General features: G+C 39.3%; 1 protein-coding gene and 1 pseudogene across 1 annotated transcript in view; one reads left to right on the top strand and one right to left on the bottom strand.

The window, feature by feature from the left end:
- ADGRG7 (adhesion G protein-coupled receptor G7) overlaps positions 1-954 on the bottom strand; it is a 71,857-nt gene extending 70,903 nt beyond the window's left edge. The window contains exon 1 of the mRNA XM_043593976.1: positions 404-954. Coding sequence (XP_043449911.1) covers positions 404-518 — 115 coding nt within the window. The 5' untranslated portion in view covers positions 519-954. The remainder of the gene's footprint in view (positions 1-403) is intronic.
- An 11,000-nt stretch (positions 955-11,954) lies between these two features.
- LOC122490963 lies at positions 11,955-14,115 on the top strand (annotated as a pseudogene).
- Positions 14,116-18,918: the final 4,803 nt, after the last annotated feature.

The raw sequence follows: 18,918 nt of genomic DNA, 5'->3' as shown, positions 1-18,918 counted from the left end.
TATGTGTGTATGTCTGTATATTTGTGTGTGTGTCCATAATTATTTCTCTTTCTCGAATTTAGCTAAACAAACCCAAACATGTGTTATTAATGATTTGATTATTCTGTTTTCCAGTCAGGTGTTAAAAGAGCAAGAAGAGGGTAATTCAACTTTGTAATTCCTCACCCTGCCCACACACACATATTCATATTCATGCATGTACAACCATATGCTAGCCATCAATTGACCCTTGCGTGTTGTATGTCATACACGACACCTTGGCAGGCAACCCTAGCCCAGACATGGCTATTCGCAGTACTGGTGTGTCAGGTAGCAGAGACAGAGGCTCAACAACTTCTCTTGATTTGAGTTCAACATAGCAGTTAAAGATAAACATAACATAGTTAAACATAAACGATATTACCTGTCTCAACGCTAATCACAATCCTCCAGATGCCCAGTCCCAAAACGATGGCCGTCAGCAGTCCACACACAGTGGCCACCAGCACCCTGAGGTCACAAACACGACAGGAAGCCATGGAGAAGTCAGACCACTCCTAGGTGAAAAACAGCTAGCTTCTTTCTTCTTGAGCCAAGAAGCTGAATCAGAAACTATTCTAAAAAATTTTTTTAATTCCTCCTTTATGTGATCTATCAGGCAGAAGTCCTCATGTTTTGGGACTCTTGAGGTTAATCAGGCGGGGGGCAGTTTGAATCACCTAATAAAAGGTACATGCTCTGATTGCAACTTCCTCATCCTTCACTGAATGAGAACAAGAAAAAAGTGATTGGAATTATGGGAACAGAAGGTAACTCAGGATAATAAAGAAGAAAGGGAGGGAATAGTTAACAGGGTCAAAGTGTAAATGTCCATACAAGCAAAAAGGTGGGGAAGGGAGCCAGAAAAAAGAAAACCAAGTCATCTTCCTGCACTTTCACTTTAGAAGGATCTAGCAAAGGAAGACTAACAGGAGCTTCAGGCCACACAGATTCTCTTGTCAACAAGTGGTTTAAGCAATGACACACACATGATTCCAATATTTGCATTTTTTAAAGGAGCCCACATTTTGATAGCTGCAGTTGGTCAGTGGGCTTTACTAGCACAGGATGAATTTCGAAGAGCACTAAATTCCGGTATTACAACCTACTTGTTATCAGCCGAATTATGTTGCCCTAAAAATTCACGTGTTGGAGCACCTCGGTGGCTCAGTCAGTTAAGCATGCGACTCTTGATTTTGGCTCAGGTCATGATCTCACGGTTCGTGAGTTCAAACCCCATGTTGGGCTCTGAGCATGGAGCCTGTTTGGGTTCTCTCTCTCCCTTGCTCACTCTGCTCTCTCTCAAAATAAATAAATAAACTTAAACAAAGTCATATGTGGAAGTCCTAACCCCTAGTACCTCAGAATGTGACCTTATTTGGAGATAGAGTCATTACAGAGGTAAGCAAGTTAAAATGAGGTCATTAGAGCAGGCTCTAATTAACATAACTGGTGTCCTTATAAGAAGAGGAAATTTGCACAGAGATATGCATAAAGGCAAGAGTTTAGGAGAAGATGGCTGTCCATAAGCCAAGGAAAGAGGCCTGGGACACATCCTTCCCTCCCAGCCTTCAGAAAGACCGAACACTGCTGACACCTTGATTTTGGACTTCTGGCTTCCAGCAGCCCTAAGCAAACTAATTCACCATCTGGGTCAATGTTAGCAGGTATCTTTGCTGCAGCAGCTCTGACCATCTCATGCCCATGTTCTTTTCCCTATCCCTTCTCCATCATTAACTGAATGAATGAATGAATGAATGAATGAATACTCACCTCAACCAGAGTCCTGTTCTTGGTGGATTACAAAAGATTTTACAAAAGAGACACATTTAAGCTGACTTTTTGACCCCCAAAACAATTATATATTTCCCCTATTTTCTATAACATTTTATCAAAATACAGCTTCACGGGATATGAACATAGGCTCTAACCTTTACCCCACCCAAGGACTTCAGAAAAACACATCAATGTACCCAAGATGCAAGAACTACAGGTAATGCTGCAATGGCACAAAACAAATGTGAATCCCTTGTTATTGCTGTGAGTAGATTTTTAAAAATATGTTTCTGAGATGTCTTCATATTTATGCACACCAAATGTCTAGAAGGGTACATAAAAAATTCTTCTTGGGAATCTGAAAAATCTAAGAAACTCATTTTTCATTTTGTACCCCTTTTATGATTTGAGGTTTTTACCTTATGCATTTAATATTTTCTCAATTATAATAATAATGAACATATCTATTATTCTTTCTCTTTTTTATTTTTATTTTTTTAATGTTTATTTTTGAGAGAGAGTGAGAAAGAGTGCAAGCAGGGGAGGGGCATAGAGAGAGGGAGACACAGAATCCAAAGCAGGCTCCAGGCTCTGAGCTGCCAGTGCAGAGCCCAATGCAGGGCTCAAACCCACAAACCATGAGATCATGACCCAAGCCAAAGTCGGACACTCAGCTGACTGAGCCACCCAGGCGCCCCTCTATTATTCTTTCAATAATAAAAGAAATAATTTTAAATAAATAAGTCTAAGAAAAGGAATTAGCACTTACCAAATGCCTAGAATATACCAAGCACTATGCTGTGTACTTTGTGTATCTTTAACTCATTTATTCTGTACAATAACCCCATGTAACAGATATTTTTGCCTACTGCATGAATGAGGAAATGAGACTTGGGCAGGTATTATCCTAAAGAGGAGATCTCTGGTTAAGGAAATTTGAGTGACAGGAGGTTACATAAAGGTAATAGGTTTCTTGAACTCTAGAATTTCCTAAAGTCTTTAATATGCTCACATACATTGTGAATTGTCAAGTTCCCAGTGTTGACCACAGAAACCTCTTCTCAAGAAGAATTTCTCAAGAGATACCGATCTTCAGAATGTGCTTTGGAAACACTCCCCTGCATGATCATCTACAGGAAGGTCTTAGATGACTAAAGGGACTGATCATGGGGACCCGTATTTGTCATATGATGATGGTATTTTTTTCTTGTAGTGTTCCAAATATTTTGAAGGAGCTGTAGTATGGTGACTGAAAAACTGACTTTGGTGATGCTCATATATTTCTTTCCCACACTCAATTGAAGTGCTGGAATCCTGGGAAGTTAAAATGGCCGTAGCTTCTTAGTACTTTTATATTTTCACTTATATGCCAACTCTCCAGTTAGAAAGTCTAGAAATTTATGGAATGCAAGTAATTCCTAGGCACAGAAATTTACATGTTGACATTTATATAAGGGCATGAATCTCTATTGGTTATAGGCAAATATATAGACATCAATTTTATATACGCACACCTATATGTATCAAGATAATGAAAAGGAACAGAAAAAGGAAAAGAACTAAACAGGGAATAATTCATTTATTCATTTGTTCCACTCAATGCAGATGTCATGCTAGATGCTGAAGATGATACAGTGAACAAGAGAGGCAAGGTCCCTGACCTCACACAGCTTACACTCAGGAATACCTGAATTTGTACTGACATTAGCTCTAATTTGCTCTGTGGCCCTGGACAAGCCACATAAGCATCTGAACCTCCATTTTTCCATATTACAAACAACCTAATTGAGGCTTTTCCTTCCTGAAAATTTCAATCCTAACGTCATTAGTGGAGGAAGAACAAGGTAGGTGTCTATAGAGGGGGTAGAGAGGAGCAGTAGATCAGAGCAGATGTCAGAGCCCTATTGGGCAAGGGGTGAAAAAGAGGATAGCATGAGATGTCAGATTCCAAACAGAGTGCATAAGGCATCCCTGCGATAAGGAGGAACAGCCTGGCATGCAATGTCACAACCAACGGGTGAGGAAGGCCTCTAGGCAAGAAACAGTCCAATGTGAGAAATCAAAGCCAGAGCAGAGAGAGGAGGGCATTCCTTCAGAGACCCAGAAGGATCACAGGGGCAGCATGTGGGGGCTGGTTGGTGTGGGAATTCAGGGCCAGAGTTGAGCGAGGAGGGTGTCCACATGGAGTGGCAGCCTAGAATAGGAAGTCAGAGCCCAAGCAAAAAGAGAAGAGTGTCCACACATGGGTAGGGTAGGGCTGAAGATCAGAGATTAGTTATATACAGGATGAGCAACCGAACAGGTAAACATATAAGAATAATGAGAGCCAAGTTCCTTACTCTAGGAGAAGGGAGTTACAAATTTGGAAAAGGAGAAACCGAAGTCCATAAGAATTTCAAAACAGGTCATCAGAAACATGGAGAAAGAAAAGCTACAGGGTACAGGGTACTAATTCTGAAGGGAGCAATATCATTTAGGGGAAACAGCTATTAGATAAATGCATGAATACAGTCAGGAACTTCTTATCCAAAAGAGGAAAACTGATGACTGCAACAAAGTCAAGTATTTCAAAGGAAGGGGTGTGATATTACTTGTTGCTAATATTTGAACTACATAACTTCCGTGTGTCTTTAAAAAAATAGAAACATGGTATTGAATTAGAAATGGATTTATGTATCAATACAAACTCATGATTATATATATATTTCAATATATACTTAATAAACATATGTTAATAGTAGATAAATAGATGCAAAACTCTGTATATATACACAAATTTATATGTGGGTATGTTTGTGATATATATCATACATTTACATACATATATTCTCTAGTTCTGGCCACTCATAGGCCATGAAAACATCCCCCTCTAATTTTAAGCACACATATTGTACACCTGTAACTAATGTAACACTGCATGTTAACTCTACTGGAATTAAAATTTCTAAAAATAGGGGGGGAGGGGCGCCTGGGTGGCGCAGTCGGTTAAGCGTCCGACTTCAGCCAGGTCACGATCTCGCGGTCCGGGAGTTCGAGCCCCGCGTCAGGCTCTGGGCTGATGGCTCAGAGCCTGGAGCCTGTTTCCGATTCTGTGTCTCCCTCTCTCTCTGCCCCTCCCCCGTTCATGCTCTGTCTCTCTCTGTCCCAAAAATAAATAAAAAACGTTGAAAAAAAAATAAAAAAAAAAAAGAAAAGAAAAAGAAAAATAGGGGGGAAAGCCAGCATTTTTCATTTAGAAAAAGAGTGAAAGCTTCTGGTTTGAGCTGTTTTTCCTTCCTTTCCCATGGATGGATAGATGCAGGAGTGACTCAGGTGTAGCCGTAAGTGCTCAGGACTGATGCTCCAGCGTTTGGGGAAAAAAAAGTTTTCTTTAACGTTCCTTTATTTTTGAGACAGAGAGAGACAGAGCACGAACGGGGGAGGGGCAAAGACGGAGAAAGAGACACAGAATCGGAAGCAGGCTCCAAGCCATCAGCCCAGAGCCCAACGCGGGGTTAGAACTCACAGACCACAACATCGTGACCTGAGCTTAAGTCAGACGCTTAACCGACTTAGCCACCCAGGCATCCAGTGTTCAGGACAGGCCTGCAGTAGTCCTTGGATATTGGTGCTTTCTGTTGTGACCAGCTCCTGGAGCATACTGCGCATGTGTGAGCAGCCTGCTCTTTGGAATGAAGACCTCTCAGTCTGCCAGGGGAGGGAGGCAAGCTAGCCAGCCATTACTGCGCTTGCCCCAGCCAGCCAAACACCAAGCGTTCAGTGGCAGGGCTGCAATCTTTTCTTTGGTATACCAGATTCTGTTGGCTCTAGTTTAACACAAGACTATAGTAAGAGCTCCCTACCTATCCCTGGGTACTCTCTGTGTGAATGACAGCCCCATCTCCCTTTCTGGGACTCCAGAAATAATTGAAAATATGGCAAGGGAGGGGCACCTGGGTGGCTCAGTCAGTTAAGCATCAGATCATCGTTCTTGAGATCGAGCCCTGTGTTGGGCTCTGTGCTGACAATGCAGAGCCTGCTTGGGATTCTCTCTCTCTCTGATTCTCTCTCTCTCTCTCTCTCTCTCTCTCTGCCCCTCCCCTGCTTGTGTGCATTCTCTCTCTCTAAATAAATAAATAAACTTTAAAAAAAACACACACCAAGGGGATAGGAATGCCTACACTGAAGGCCAAAGTTCTTCACTCCACATGAGACACTTCTAGAATGAAGTGTCTATCTCCCTTTTCTCTTGCTCTGGAAGTGAGAATAGCTTTGTCCTAACACCTCTGTCACGCATGCATGCACACACACATACACACCAATCATAAGCATATATAGAGCCCAGATCTTGATTTCTTAAAACAATTTTCCACTAAAAGGAACATAGCTCCTTGGAAAATTGGCTAATTTCAAGACTGGGGCAGGGAAAGTCAAAGATGAGCCTAGAATACTTTATGCCAGAAAGGAAAGAAGTGTTCAAGAAATGATGGGTACATATCAAATGGACACAGAATCCAGCATGAAGTGGCTGCCTGATACCAAATGAGGGATAATTTGAGCATCAAAATAAATAATATTAAAACATTATAACCCATTAAATAAAATAGGAAATTACTGTATTTTAAACTCTGAGGGTGGGCCCAGCAATCTGTTTTAACTAGTCCTCCAACCTGATTGCCCACTGAAGTTTAGTAACCACTGTTCAAGAGTAATTTTCCCAAAGAAAGTGAATCAAGTTCACAGTAAACCAGCAAATGGCAAGAGATTAAATGGGCTTTTGTGTTATAGGACATTCCTTTGGTAATGTTTATGGGAAATCTCATGGCTTTAAAGACTGCCAGATTTTCATATAAGCCTGTTCAAATTCACAATATTTCTGTCATCTTTGAAATCACTATTCTTCATTTTATCTTACTCATTTATTTAACCACACTTTCAATGAGTTAATACCCTGAAGCATGAAGAAGGTTTGAAATCTTTCATTTCCCAACCATCTGGACTGTGACCCCAGTGGAGAGTTAAGTACACAGAAAACTGCTTACCTTACCTCCCATGATACTGATGACAAAGGGCAAGCTCAACTTCCCCACCTGTTATTCCTAAGAGATAAGCCTCTGAATTTCTCCCCTGGAAAACTTCCCAATGGTATTTGCCACCCCTTCATTAGTGAAAACTCTGAGCCACTACTAACAAAGAAACCCTTGAATTCACGTGTTTACATATCCATATAACCGTGCCCACCTCTGTTTCTCTCTGGCGGTCAATGGAGAGCAGGGAGAAAGGTACTAAGAAAGCTTTCCTGGGCCAAGAGGAAGTTACTAGGACACTGACCTTTCTTTGCGCCTTCCCACTTTTCTTCTGCTCTAGATGTCTTTGTTCTTCAGGTGTCTCCTATGCTCTCCAGAGCCAGGTGTTCTAGATCTTGAGGGTCTTGAGGGCTCATTACTCCATAGAGGAAAAACCAGCATCATTTTGTGAAAGTAATTCACCTAACACTAGCAGAAGTACTCCTGTACTCCAGAAGATGAAAGAAAATGAACCCTCAAATTCTTTTTTAAAGTTTACCTCTGCATCCTCCTCTAGACAGTCTCAATTCTTCTCTCCATCTCTTCTAACTTGTTCCTTTATCTTTCCTTTCCCACTTTCTCCTCTTTTATTTATCCTTTTATATCTCCCAAATATGAGCTGTCAGCCACAGGTTAAAAGGAAAGAGGAGAGAAATGGTCACTTATGGTTAGGTTGAGAGGCATAATGTAGGAAATAGTGTAATATTCTTTTTTTCCTTCTGAAAAGCCTCATTCAAGTGAAATGCAGACCCAAAATTTACAGTAAATAAAAAAGAGCTTCAACCAAGAAACACTAGTCCCATGTGAACACTAGTCCTTCTGAAAATAGTAGTATGAAATCATAAGCTTAACTGAGCTGAGTTGGTATTTTCAATATCCTGCATAAAATCCTACTATTTTTTAAAATTTATTTTAGAGAGATCTCATGCTACAGGGAGAGGGACAGAGAGAGAGAAAGAAAGAATATTTAGCAGGCTCCACACTCAGCACAGAGCCTGATGCAGGACTTGATCCCATAACCCTGGATCATGACCTAAACCAAAATCAAGAGTCAAACACTCAACTGACTGAGCCACCCAGATGCCCCCAAATCCCACTATTTTTATCTGTCAAGATAATATTTTGGATCCTAAATATCTCAGTTTAGTATAATTGTTTTAATTATTAATTAATAATTATTAATTTGCCTATATATTTTTTAACATTTATTTATTTTTGAGAGACAGAGAAAGAGCATGAACAGGGGAAGAGCAAAGAGAGAGGGAGACACAGAATCTAAGCAGGACTCAGGCTCTGCGCTATGACCACAGAGCCCAATGTAGGCTTGAACCCATGAACCGTGAGATCATGACCTGAGCCAAAGTCAGACGCTTAACCCATTGAGCCATGCAGGTGCCCCTTGGACTTTATATTTTTTATTTTGTTTTTGGAAAACCCTGCATAATATAGAGTCCACTTGTATCAGGCACCATGAATTTTCCAGATAAGACCCATAATCCCCAGAAAACTTAATAGTGTATGATACTCAAGGAGGTTGTGACCTAGTTAGAGAAGAGGCATATAAGAAAATAAAGCACACCAAAGATAATGCAGAAGTCACTAGTTGGTAAATGACTTACTCCATAAGTGTTTAATCTACATTCCTGCGTGAAGAATCTTGGAATGAATGACAGACCAGTTAAGGAAATTTGCCACTTGTATGAAGCCATAAAGCAGCAAAAATGTATTAACCAAGCCACATTGTCAGCAGGTTTCTCAATAAGGTAAACACATTTTATGGCTGGTAATACAACTTGAGAAAGATAGTATTTTCATCCCTGGCATTTGCCATATTATGTTCAGCATACATTTTCCAATTCAAATAAATGCCTTATTTTGAAGTCTAAAACATAAAGCTTAAAACCAATGTTAAGGTCTGGATGTATTAGTTTTCTATGGCTGCTGTAACAAAGTACCACAAACTGAGTGACTTAATCTAGAGAAATTTATTGTCACACAGTTCTGGAGATATGAAGTCCAAGATCAAGTTACCAGTAGGGTCAAGCTTCCTTGGAAAGTGCTAGGGAAGAATCAGTTCCAGCCATCTCTCTTAGCTTCTGGTGATTTGCTGGCATCTTGACATACCTTAACTTGCAGACACATTGCCCCAATCCATGCTTTCATGTTCACAAGGCATTCTCCCTGTGTGTATATCTTTGTGTTCAAATTTCCACTTTCCCTAAGGACACAAGTCACACTGGATTGGGCCCACCATACTCCAGTATAACCTCATCCTAACTAAACTATATCTAAAACAACCCTATTTCCAAACAAGCTCACATTCTGAGGTGTTGGAAGTTAGGACTTCAACATATGAATTTGGGGAGAACATAATTCAATCCAGAACAGTGAGTTATAGCACTAATAAATTAAAATCTAAGATTTAAAAAAATAACCCAAACTTTACCACTAACAATGTTTGTGGTCTGACTCGTTTTTTTAGGATGTGAACCTGGTACTTTGACTTATGAGTTGTGTTGCTATGCTCTGCCACTAGAGGGTAGCATCATTGCTATTGTCTTTTCTGCTATTTCTTTTACAGCATATTCAGTACTTCACCATTCATCCCATCTAATCCCCAGTGTGATTGTGTTTGGAAGTGAGGCCTTCTAGAAGATAATTAGATAATCAGGGAGAGGCCATCATGATGGGATTAATGCCCTTATAAAGAAGACACTGGAGGGAGATAATCTGTCTCTGAACCACATGAAGATACAAGACATTCTGCCCACCAGGAAGGCCTTCACCAAACACCAGATCCGCTGGTGCCTTGATCTTGGACTTCCCACCCTCCAGAATTGTAAGAAATAAATGTTTGTTGTTAAAACCACCCAGTCTATGGTGCTCTGTAACATCAGTCCAAACTGACTTAGAAAATGTCTGACCAGATATGTGAACAGAAATAGGGGACAGGTGGTCTTTAGAATAAGGTAGGCCCATCTAAGAAGGAATTGAGCCATTCACTATGCAGTAGTGTCACCTCTAAAATGGAAAGAGCTCCTGACACTCTTTTGGTGTCAGGAGACATATCCCATTATGGGCTCAGCCACTAATTGATTGCATGATCTTGGACAAATCACTCTCTGGTCTCAGAGTCCTCACCTATATAGACAATGTTTTGAGACCTATTTTCTCTAAATAATATATTCCTTTGATTTTTCTCTCTTTATTATGTTCCTTTAGCTCACTTTCTAATGCTACAGGCTGAGAAGGATTCCTTAGGAGTTACAATAGAGACAAAAGATGGGAATGCAAGCTGGTGCAGCCACTCTGGAAAACAGTACAGAGCTTCCTCAGAAAATTAAAAATAGAACTACCCTACGACCCAGCAACTGCACTACTAGGCATCTATCCAAGGGATACAGGTGTGCTGTTTCAAAGGGACACATGCACCCCCATGTTTATAGCAGCACCATCAACAATAGCCAAAGTATGGAAAGAGCCCAAATGTCCATGGATGGATGAATGGATAAAGAAGATGTGGTATATATATATATATACACACACACACACACACACACACACACACAATGGAGTATTACTCGGCAATCAAAAAGAATGAAATCTTGCCATTTGCAACTACGTGGATGGAACTGGAGGATATTATGCTAAGTGAAATCAGTCGGTAAGAGAAAGACAAAAATCATATGACTTCACTCATATGAAGACTTTAAGAGACAAAACAGATGAACATAAGGGAAGGGAAACAAAAAGAATATAAAAACAGAGAGGGGGACAAAACAGAAGAGACTTATAAATATGGAGAACAAACTGAGAGTTATGGGAAGGCTTGTGGGAGGGGGGATGGGCTAAATGGGTAAGGGGCACTAAGGAATCTACTTCTGAAATCACCGTTGTACTATATGCTAACTAATTTGTATGTAAATTTAAAAAATAAAAAATAAAGTTTAAAAAAATAAATAAACATTTTTACAAAAAGAAAAATTTTAAGTGAAAATTGTGAAGACTACTTGGTAACATGGAGAAAAGAATTATTATATGTTAATTATATGTTAATATGTATCTTAGTTTAAGATACAAAATTCAATGTAAAGTAGGATTACAATTATGTGAAAATATGCAGGAGATAAAAGGAAGTACACAAATGCTAATAATTGTTTTAGAGAGATGGGACTAAGAAGTAATTTTTACTTATCTTTTCCATATTACCATTAATGTAGTTATATTTTATGCTTTTATTTTTAAAATTTTTTTGGTGTTTGTTTAATTTTGAGAGAGACAGAGACAGAGAGAGAGAGAAAACGCACGCGTGCCAGTGGGGGAGGGGCAGAGACAGAGACACAGAATCTGAAGCAGGCTGCTTCAGCACAGAGCCTGAGCTGTCAGCACAGAGCCTGAGCTGTCAGCACAGAGCCTGACGCAGGGCTCAGGCTCGTGAGCCGTGGGATCATGACCCGAGCCAAAGTCGGACACCTATCTGACTGAACCACCTAGCCGTTCCATAATGTAGTTATATTTTAAAATGGATAAAAGTTTATAACTTAAAAAAGCAGTAACAACCATCTGTAATCTCACTACCCCAAGATAACACTGTGAACACTCAATAAATTTCTTTCTAGTCTTTTCATAGATCAACAGGATCACTTATAAATACTAACTTGAAGGAACCAAAGAGAATTCTTACTCAACCTGAAGGTAACACTAAGTTGGACAGGACAGTTAAATGTTGGATTCAAAACATGATCTGGAGGAAGGAAAGGCCTGGAATTAACACTATGGAGTGTCTGTGTTGGACACAACGAAAGAGCTGAACTTCTGGATTAAAGGCCCGGCTTTCCATGGACTGGACAGGATAACACTGGACAAGATGCTTGGCCTTACTAAGCCCTTTTTAAAAAAAAATACCCGTTCCCTATAAACCTCCCCACAGCATTTCTTTAAAACTAAAATGAGAAAACGTGTGTGTATGTAAAAGCTTTGTAAATTTTACCTTCCTTTGCAAAGGTAAGAATAATTACTGTCCAAGTCCATAGTAAAAACAGTGGTATGCACTTCAACAATATTTTTCCAAACACAAAGCAAATAATATGACCAAAAAACAATTTCTGTGTGGCCATGTCAATCACTAATCTTGATTTACCTGCCTATGTTTACCTGCTTAATAAAACTGCTAGAAAGGACAGGAAACCATTAGGTATGACCTGCAGAGAAAAACTTGTTTTTGCCTTGAATAATGCCAGGAAGGTTCTCTACAGGCAGAGAATTAAGAGCCAGCCATCTGCATCTAAGGTGCAAACTTGATTTCTTACCTGTAGCTCTGCCTCCAGGCCCAGTCGTCTGATAAAGGGGGTCAGTGACATGGTAGCGACACTCAAAGCTCAGAGCACCCCTCTTCTGGGGGCAGAAACAAACTCAGTTTCACTGATTCAATTCAACATGATTTACTATGTGCCTATTATACATCCAGCACTGTCCTGGGCACTGTAGGAGCTACAAAAGATAATAAGAAATTGGCCTGCAGGAGCCTGCACTATACTCAGGCAGGGATTAGAGAATAATAAAAGAGTATAAAATTAAGCACGGGGTGCCTGGGTCTGATCTTGATTTTGGCTCGTGTCATGATTTCACAGTTCATGGGGTCAAGCCCTGCATCAGGCTCTGCGCTGACAATGTGGAGCCTGCCTGGGATATTCTCTCTCTCTCTCTCTCTCTCTCTGCCCCTACACCATGCATGCTCTCTCTCTGTCTCTCTCTCTCTCTCTCAAAATAAATAAATAAACATTAAAAACATTAAAAAAAAAGAGAGAGAGAGACAAAAGAATCATGGTTGCCGCTGGTGGGCAGGGCCAGGTCAGGAGTACAAAAGCCAGCGCAGGTTTACAAGTGTTCCAGCTGGTGGTGACCCAGTAAATGGTCTTATAGGCCAGTGTGGATGCAAGATTTTCTGCTGCTTCTGGGATCTGCACTAAGGGAGCATGCCATAGCCACAGAAAGGAATTATGATGAGGAAATAAGCAGCTTGTTTAGAAATGTGGGTACCAGAGTAACTTGGTGATGGTGGCACTCTTTCCAAGGGGAAACTTTGTTCTTTGAAAGCATGAGCTCTCTTGATTGACATGGAGGAAGGGGTAGCAAATGAAATTCTGCAGGAACCATTGAGAGATGTGTTTGAGAGCAAGCAGCTCATCACTGATATTTCTGACTCAGGGAATAACTGGGCTGTGGGTCGTTAAGTTTTTGGCAGTCTTTATCGAGAACTCAGAAACTCAGATTTTAGAGAAACTCAGAAAGTTGGCTGAGCCCTGTGATCATTTGCACTGTTTTTTACAATATATTCCATGGGAGGTGGAACATGATCTGGACTTGGAACATTTCTTCTAAAGGCGCTTGAGGGTGAATTCCCAGAAGTATACAGATCCATGACTTCAGTTTATCCTTCTGGTGAGGATGATGTCATAATCTCGCCTTACTGAGCATGCAGACTGTGTTGCCCATTGACGTCCAATATTTATTTGACCTCATTAGCAAACTGGTGAATTCTCATGGTGAATTCTGCAAAGTTGGGTACAACTGTAAAACCAAAGAGTCTGGTTACTTCAAGTGCTGAGGCTTTTGAGAAACGGGACCAGAAGTCTTTTGATGCAATGAACAACACTGTGGCAAATTTGCTGCTGAACCTAACAAGCTCTGCAAGGTTTGAAGCATTCCTTAATATGGACCTCAAAAAAATCATCATGAATTCAGTTTCTTTTCCTTAAGTGCATGATCTTGTGTCAAGCCTAATACCTCTATGTATACTGGCAGATGTTAACAGTCCTACCTGAAAGTTGGATCAGATGTTTTCAGATTCCTTTAGTAAAGATCACCAGCTGATTCAGGCTGGCCGCAAACATAGTCTCTACCTTATGGTTAGAGGAAAGTACAGGTTTCCGATTTTTGCAGAACTACTGAAAGATTAAAACCTTCTCTACAGTTTGTCTCCTGGAATCAAGAAGGCTGGAAAAGCAGCCTGTGTTCAGTACCTCATGTGGACCATTCCCATGATTAGCCCTAGCACACATGTGTAAGGCCTACCTTCATGGAACCGCAGGATTCATGAGGCTCTACAAGAAAAAGGCTCATCTTTATCACTACCTACAAGTTGAAGGGGCAGAGGAAAGCAGTTTCACAGAAGCTGTGTCATCTTTATCAGGGCCCTCAGAGGAACATAACCAACTGCAGGCTCACACAAAGCATGCCTGTGGAAGATTCACCTAGACTAAGCATGGCTGTGTAAAAAAGAAACCCCCAAAAGACTACTTTTACCTTCCTTAATTTCATACTGGTTTTGTCACCTTACCATTCTGTTTCAGAACTTTCGTGATTTAGAAAGCCGTGTTTGTGCTTTTCCTATCAGAGAGCATTTTTGCCAAAAAAAAAAAAAAAAAAAGAGTGGTTTTCATTTCATCAAAATTTGTTGACACCAATGACTTCAGACATTTGTTTTCAAAAAATTCCCTTTTTCTAAAATTGAGACAACAGAGTTCTTCCACATTTTACTTTATTTATAGTGTGATATTTAGGCATTTATACAATGATAATCATGTCTTCAATAAAAATCTTGCATGGGTATATTTTTATATTTATTCGTGACTTATTTTTTCATATTGTTTAAATTCTCCTGATTCTTTAAAAACAAGTATGAGGAGTAGTAGAGGAACTTATTACTTCTGTGTAATACCCTCTAACTTTTCAGGTGTAGGTTTTATTACAACTATTAAGGAGGTTTTATTTCTTCTTTGGGTAACCACTTTTTTTGCACTCAAAAGAATCATAATTTGCAGTTATTTTGACATGTATTCGTATTAAATTATCTTTAAATATGCTTTTTTTATTAAACTAGTTTTTATAATAATAAATGTTCATATTTTTAAGCAAACAAAAAGAAAAGAACTATGGCTGTCATTAAGGGATTATAAGATAGTAAGAAGGAAGAATTTACATGTAAAGATAATTACAGGACTGGATGGAGAATGATCCAATGCTAGCCTGGACTTGGTGCTGTAGGGATTCATAGGCAGAGAGTGGTAGGAAGCAGTAGAAAAGTTGTGGGGTTTTCTTGGGAAAATTAAAAATTTATTCTGCAGAAGACCTTATTAAGAAGATAAGATATAGACAGAAAAAAAATTTGCAAACCACATATCTTTTTTTTTTGTATTTACCCATGTAGTTACCTTTGTTTCTTTGTACAGATTCAAGTGACCATATAATGTCCTTTAATTTCAACAAAAAAAAAAGAAAGAAAGAAAAAAGAAAAACACTGAAATATTCTCATATACACACATACTGAGGACTTTTACTGCTCATAGCTCTTCCCTATGAAAAGAAATGTTTTTAACTTGGCCTTAAAGAATTTCCAGAAGTTAAGCTGCAAGGAGGCGGGGCAGGTAGGGTGGTTAATACGCCACAGTATAGAAATTAAAATAAGCATGTTTTGGGTAACAGAAAACAAGTCAGCCTGACCGGTACAAGGGTTTTGTTAGACAGTATGACAGCATAACTGCAGAGTGAATTATACTCAAATGAAGTGATTTTATTTTATTTGAATGTGATGCTTAATTAACTTAGGCTGGATCTGAGAGGCAAAGGAACCTAGGCCAGGTTCTGATCAGAGGAGAGCGTTGTTCCGTTCTAAATTGCTAGACCCCTTGTTTACTTGGGCTTTCTTATGTCTATATGTTTTAGAACCTGTGTGTATTTTGGCTTCAGACACAAATCATTAGGTAGGGATTATTTGGGGTTCCACCCCCAGCTTCTTAAACTCTTTAATCCTCCCTCAGGCCATTTGAAAATGGCAAAACAGTCCAAGTTCATGGGAGGAACCAGGTAAAAAGTGCATGTCTCCATTTTAACATTTGGTGTCAGTCATGGTAAGTCCTCCCACGGTGCACACATGCACTGAACAATGTTGTCTCTGCTTTAAAGCAGCAAAAGCTAAGATATACTGGCAACTAATCTCAGAGCTGTGAGTTGAATTACCTTCAAAAGACAGTGACCTAGGGGTGCCTGGGTGGTTCAATTGGTTAAGCATCTGACTCTTGATTTCAGCTCAGGTCATGATCTCACAGTGGGGGAATCAAGTCCCTCATCAGGCGTGGAGTCTGCTTAAGATTCTCTCTCTCTCTCTCTCTCTCTCTCTCCCTCTGACCTTCACCCCCTCTCTCTCAAAAAAGAAAAAAAATTAAAAATAAATAAAAATAAGAGAGTGGCCTAGAATTCATTAGGCTATCACCTTAATATCTTTAAAAATTGAGTAGTCCTATCCAATAGGAAATATATGAAAAACAAAGTGCAAGATAACATCAAGTTCAGAAATCTTTATACTTAGAAGGAAATATATTTAAATATCTTAAGAGCTAAAGAATAATGAAATTCCATCAAGTGACACGACAGCCTGGGCGGGGGTGGCAGATTTTCATAAGTAGGCGGAAAAGACAGATAATTTTAAGTATGACTCCAGCTCAGGATGGTGCCTTCCCTGTGCTTTAAAAGAATGTGAGACAGCCTGTGTGGAGGGTCTGATAGAGTGACCATAAATAACAGAATTCAGCATGCGCCTATAGGATCACTGTCAAGAATCCTGTTCCATTCAGTATCTGGGTCCAAAAGCTCAATTAGCAGACTAGGTATTTCCTAGCATTGCCTGTTGTAAACAAATCACTTCCTTAACAGTAAGCCTATTTTATCATGGAAAGACTCAGAATTAAGTTATGTGTTTTTTTTTCTTTCTAATTTATTTATTTAAATTTAAGTCAGTTAACATACAGTGTAGTATTGGTTTCAGATGTAAAACCCAGTGATTCATCACTTACATATAATACCCAGTGCTCATCCCAACAAGTGTCCTCCTTAATGCCCATCACCGATCTAGCCTATACGCCCACCCACCTCCCCTCTAGCAACCCTCAGTTTGTTCTCTGTATTCAAGAGACTCTCATGGTTTGCCTACTTCTCTGTTTTTATCTTATTTTTCCTTCCCTTCCCTTATGTTCATCTGTTTTGTTTCTTAAATTCCACATATTGAGTGAAATCATATGATATTTGTCTTTCTCTGACTCATTTCACTTAGCATGATACACGCTAGTTCCATCCACATTGTTACAAATGGCAGGATTTCTAATCATCAACAAAGCAGGAAAGAGTAGCCAATGGAAAAAAGAAAGTCTCTTTAGCAAATGGTGCTGGGAAAACTGGACAGCAACATGCAGAAAAATGAAACTCGACCGCTTTCTTACACCACACACAAAAATAAATTCAAAATGGATGAAAGACCTAAATGTGACAGGAAACCATCAAAATCCTAGAGGAGAAAACAGATAGCAACTTCTCTGACCTCGGCCATAGCAACTTCTTACTAGACATGTCTCTGCAGGCAAAGTAAACGAAAACAAAAATGAATTACTGGGACCTTGTCAAGGTAAAAAGTAATGTTGAAGAGAATCAAACTCATGATATTTTTGTGTTAAGAAATTATACATGTTTAGCATTTAGGTATTTCTAATTTTAAAAATAATTTTGTCTATGCTGAATAGTCTTGCAAATCCAATTTATAAATGTTTAATTGAGTAACAGATTTAGGCTTATGATTTTAAGTTGAAATCTCACTAAGTTTATACACTGTAGCAGAGCATTTAAGAACACTTAAGTTTCACCACATCTGTAAGTTTAATACATTAGATTTGCAAGAATAACTGAACAACTTGGGAAGATTTGTCAGTTAATTGAAGCACCCTTCTTAAGAAGAAAATCAAAGATATTTAATTCATAAACAGAGTTTAAGATGTCTAAAGAGAAATCTAATTATCTAAATGTAAAATGGTGTCCTAACATCAAAGTCTGCCTAAAATTGAGGGTTTAAATTTGCAGGATTCAAAAATAGAAATAATAATATTCATAAATTGAACTTAAAATATTTAAAAGGATTAAGTTTTCCCATCTTTACTGGTTTGGTCCAGCAGCCTAATCATTCTAGTCACTGCACATCTCTTAAAGTACCTTTCCAAGCTTAAAGCAAAAATCTCCCCTCATTGCCATTATATAGGGGAAATTCTCTTATTTTCTTTTATTTCTTTTATTTCTTCTCTATTCTTTAAATTCTTTTATTTCTTCTCTATTTTCTCAATCTTCTCTATCTGGAATTCACCTTAGACAGAATATAGAATTTCTGCATCGATTCTTCACGTGTACGAACTTTTCTTTCATGGTTTTTAATCTATCAAGTCCTTGTATTTTGGGAGAATTCCTTACTTCTCAGCTTTTATTTTCATTGTTCCTGTAGTCCCTAGTGACTCCTATACCACCTTATGAATCCACATCCCAAATACAACCAATATAGCCTCAACTGATGATCACTGTAGTGATAAAATGATGTGGAGTACACCAAAAGTCATGACACAATCTCCCATTTCAACAATGAGCCGGAAGTTAATGCAATCAGAGGCTGCACTGAACATTTCCCAAGCAAAGGAGATTGGAGGTCACAGAAATCACTGAAGAGCTGGTGTCACATCAACAGTGTTGATATTGGGCTGAGTTATTTAAGGAGTTTCTTTACTCATGGCAAATGAAGCTTGGGATACCCACAAAAGACGTTTGACAAAAGCTCAGGAATTGAGACCCCAGGGTTTTGGAAGAGTTGAGATACAATACAAATAAAAATAAAGGAAGGCACTTTCTCCCACCCCTTCCTTGATGAAGGCTTCCATGAAGTTACAATAATGGCATTCAAATTTATAGGGGCACCTGAGTGGCTCAGTCGGTTCAGCGCCCGACTCATGAGATCTCATGGTTCATGAATTTGAACCCTACATTGGACTCTGTGCTGACAGCTTGGAGCCTGGAGCCTGCTTTGGATTCTGTGTCTCCCTCACTCTCTGCCCCTCCCCCACTCGCACTCTGTCTCTCTCTCAAAAATAAATAAACATTAAAAAACAATTATCGTTCATTTCAGGCCCTGGAAGCAGAGAGCCCCAGACCGTGGGTTTAGAGCTGAACCAAATGTTCCCTACCCTTACCGCCTCCCCCTCCCCCCACTCTTCTT

Source organism: Prionailurus bengalensis, chromosome C2 (genome assembly GCF_016509475.1).
Source record: "Prionailurus bengalensis isolate Pbe53 chromosome C2, Fcat_Pben_1.1_paternal_pri, whole genome shotgun sequence".
In the NCBI taxonomy this organism is placed as follows: Eukaryota; Metazoa; Chordata; class Mammalia; order Carnivora; family Felidae; genus Prionailurus; species Prionailurus bengalensis.
This window is presented reverse-complemented; position numbering and strand designations above follow the sequence as displayed.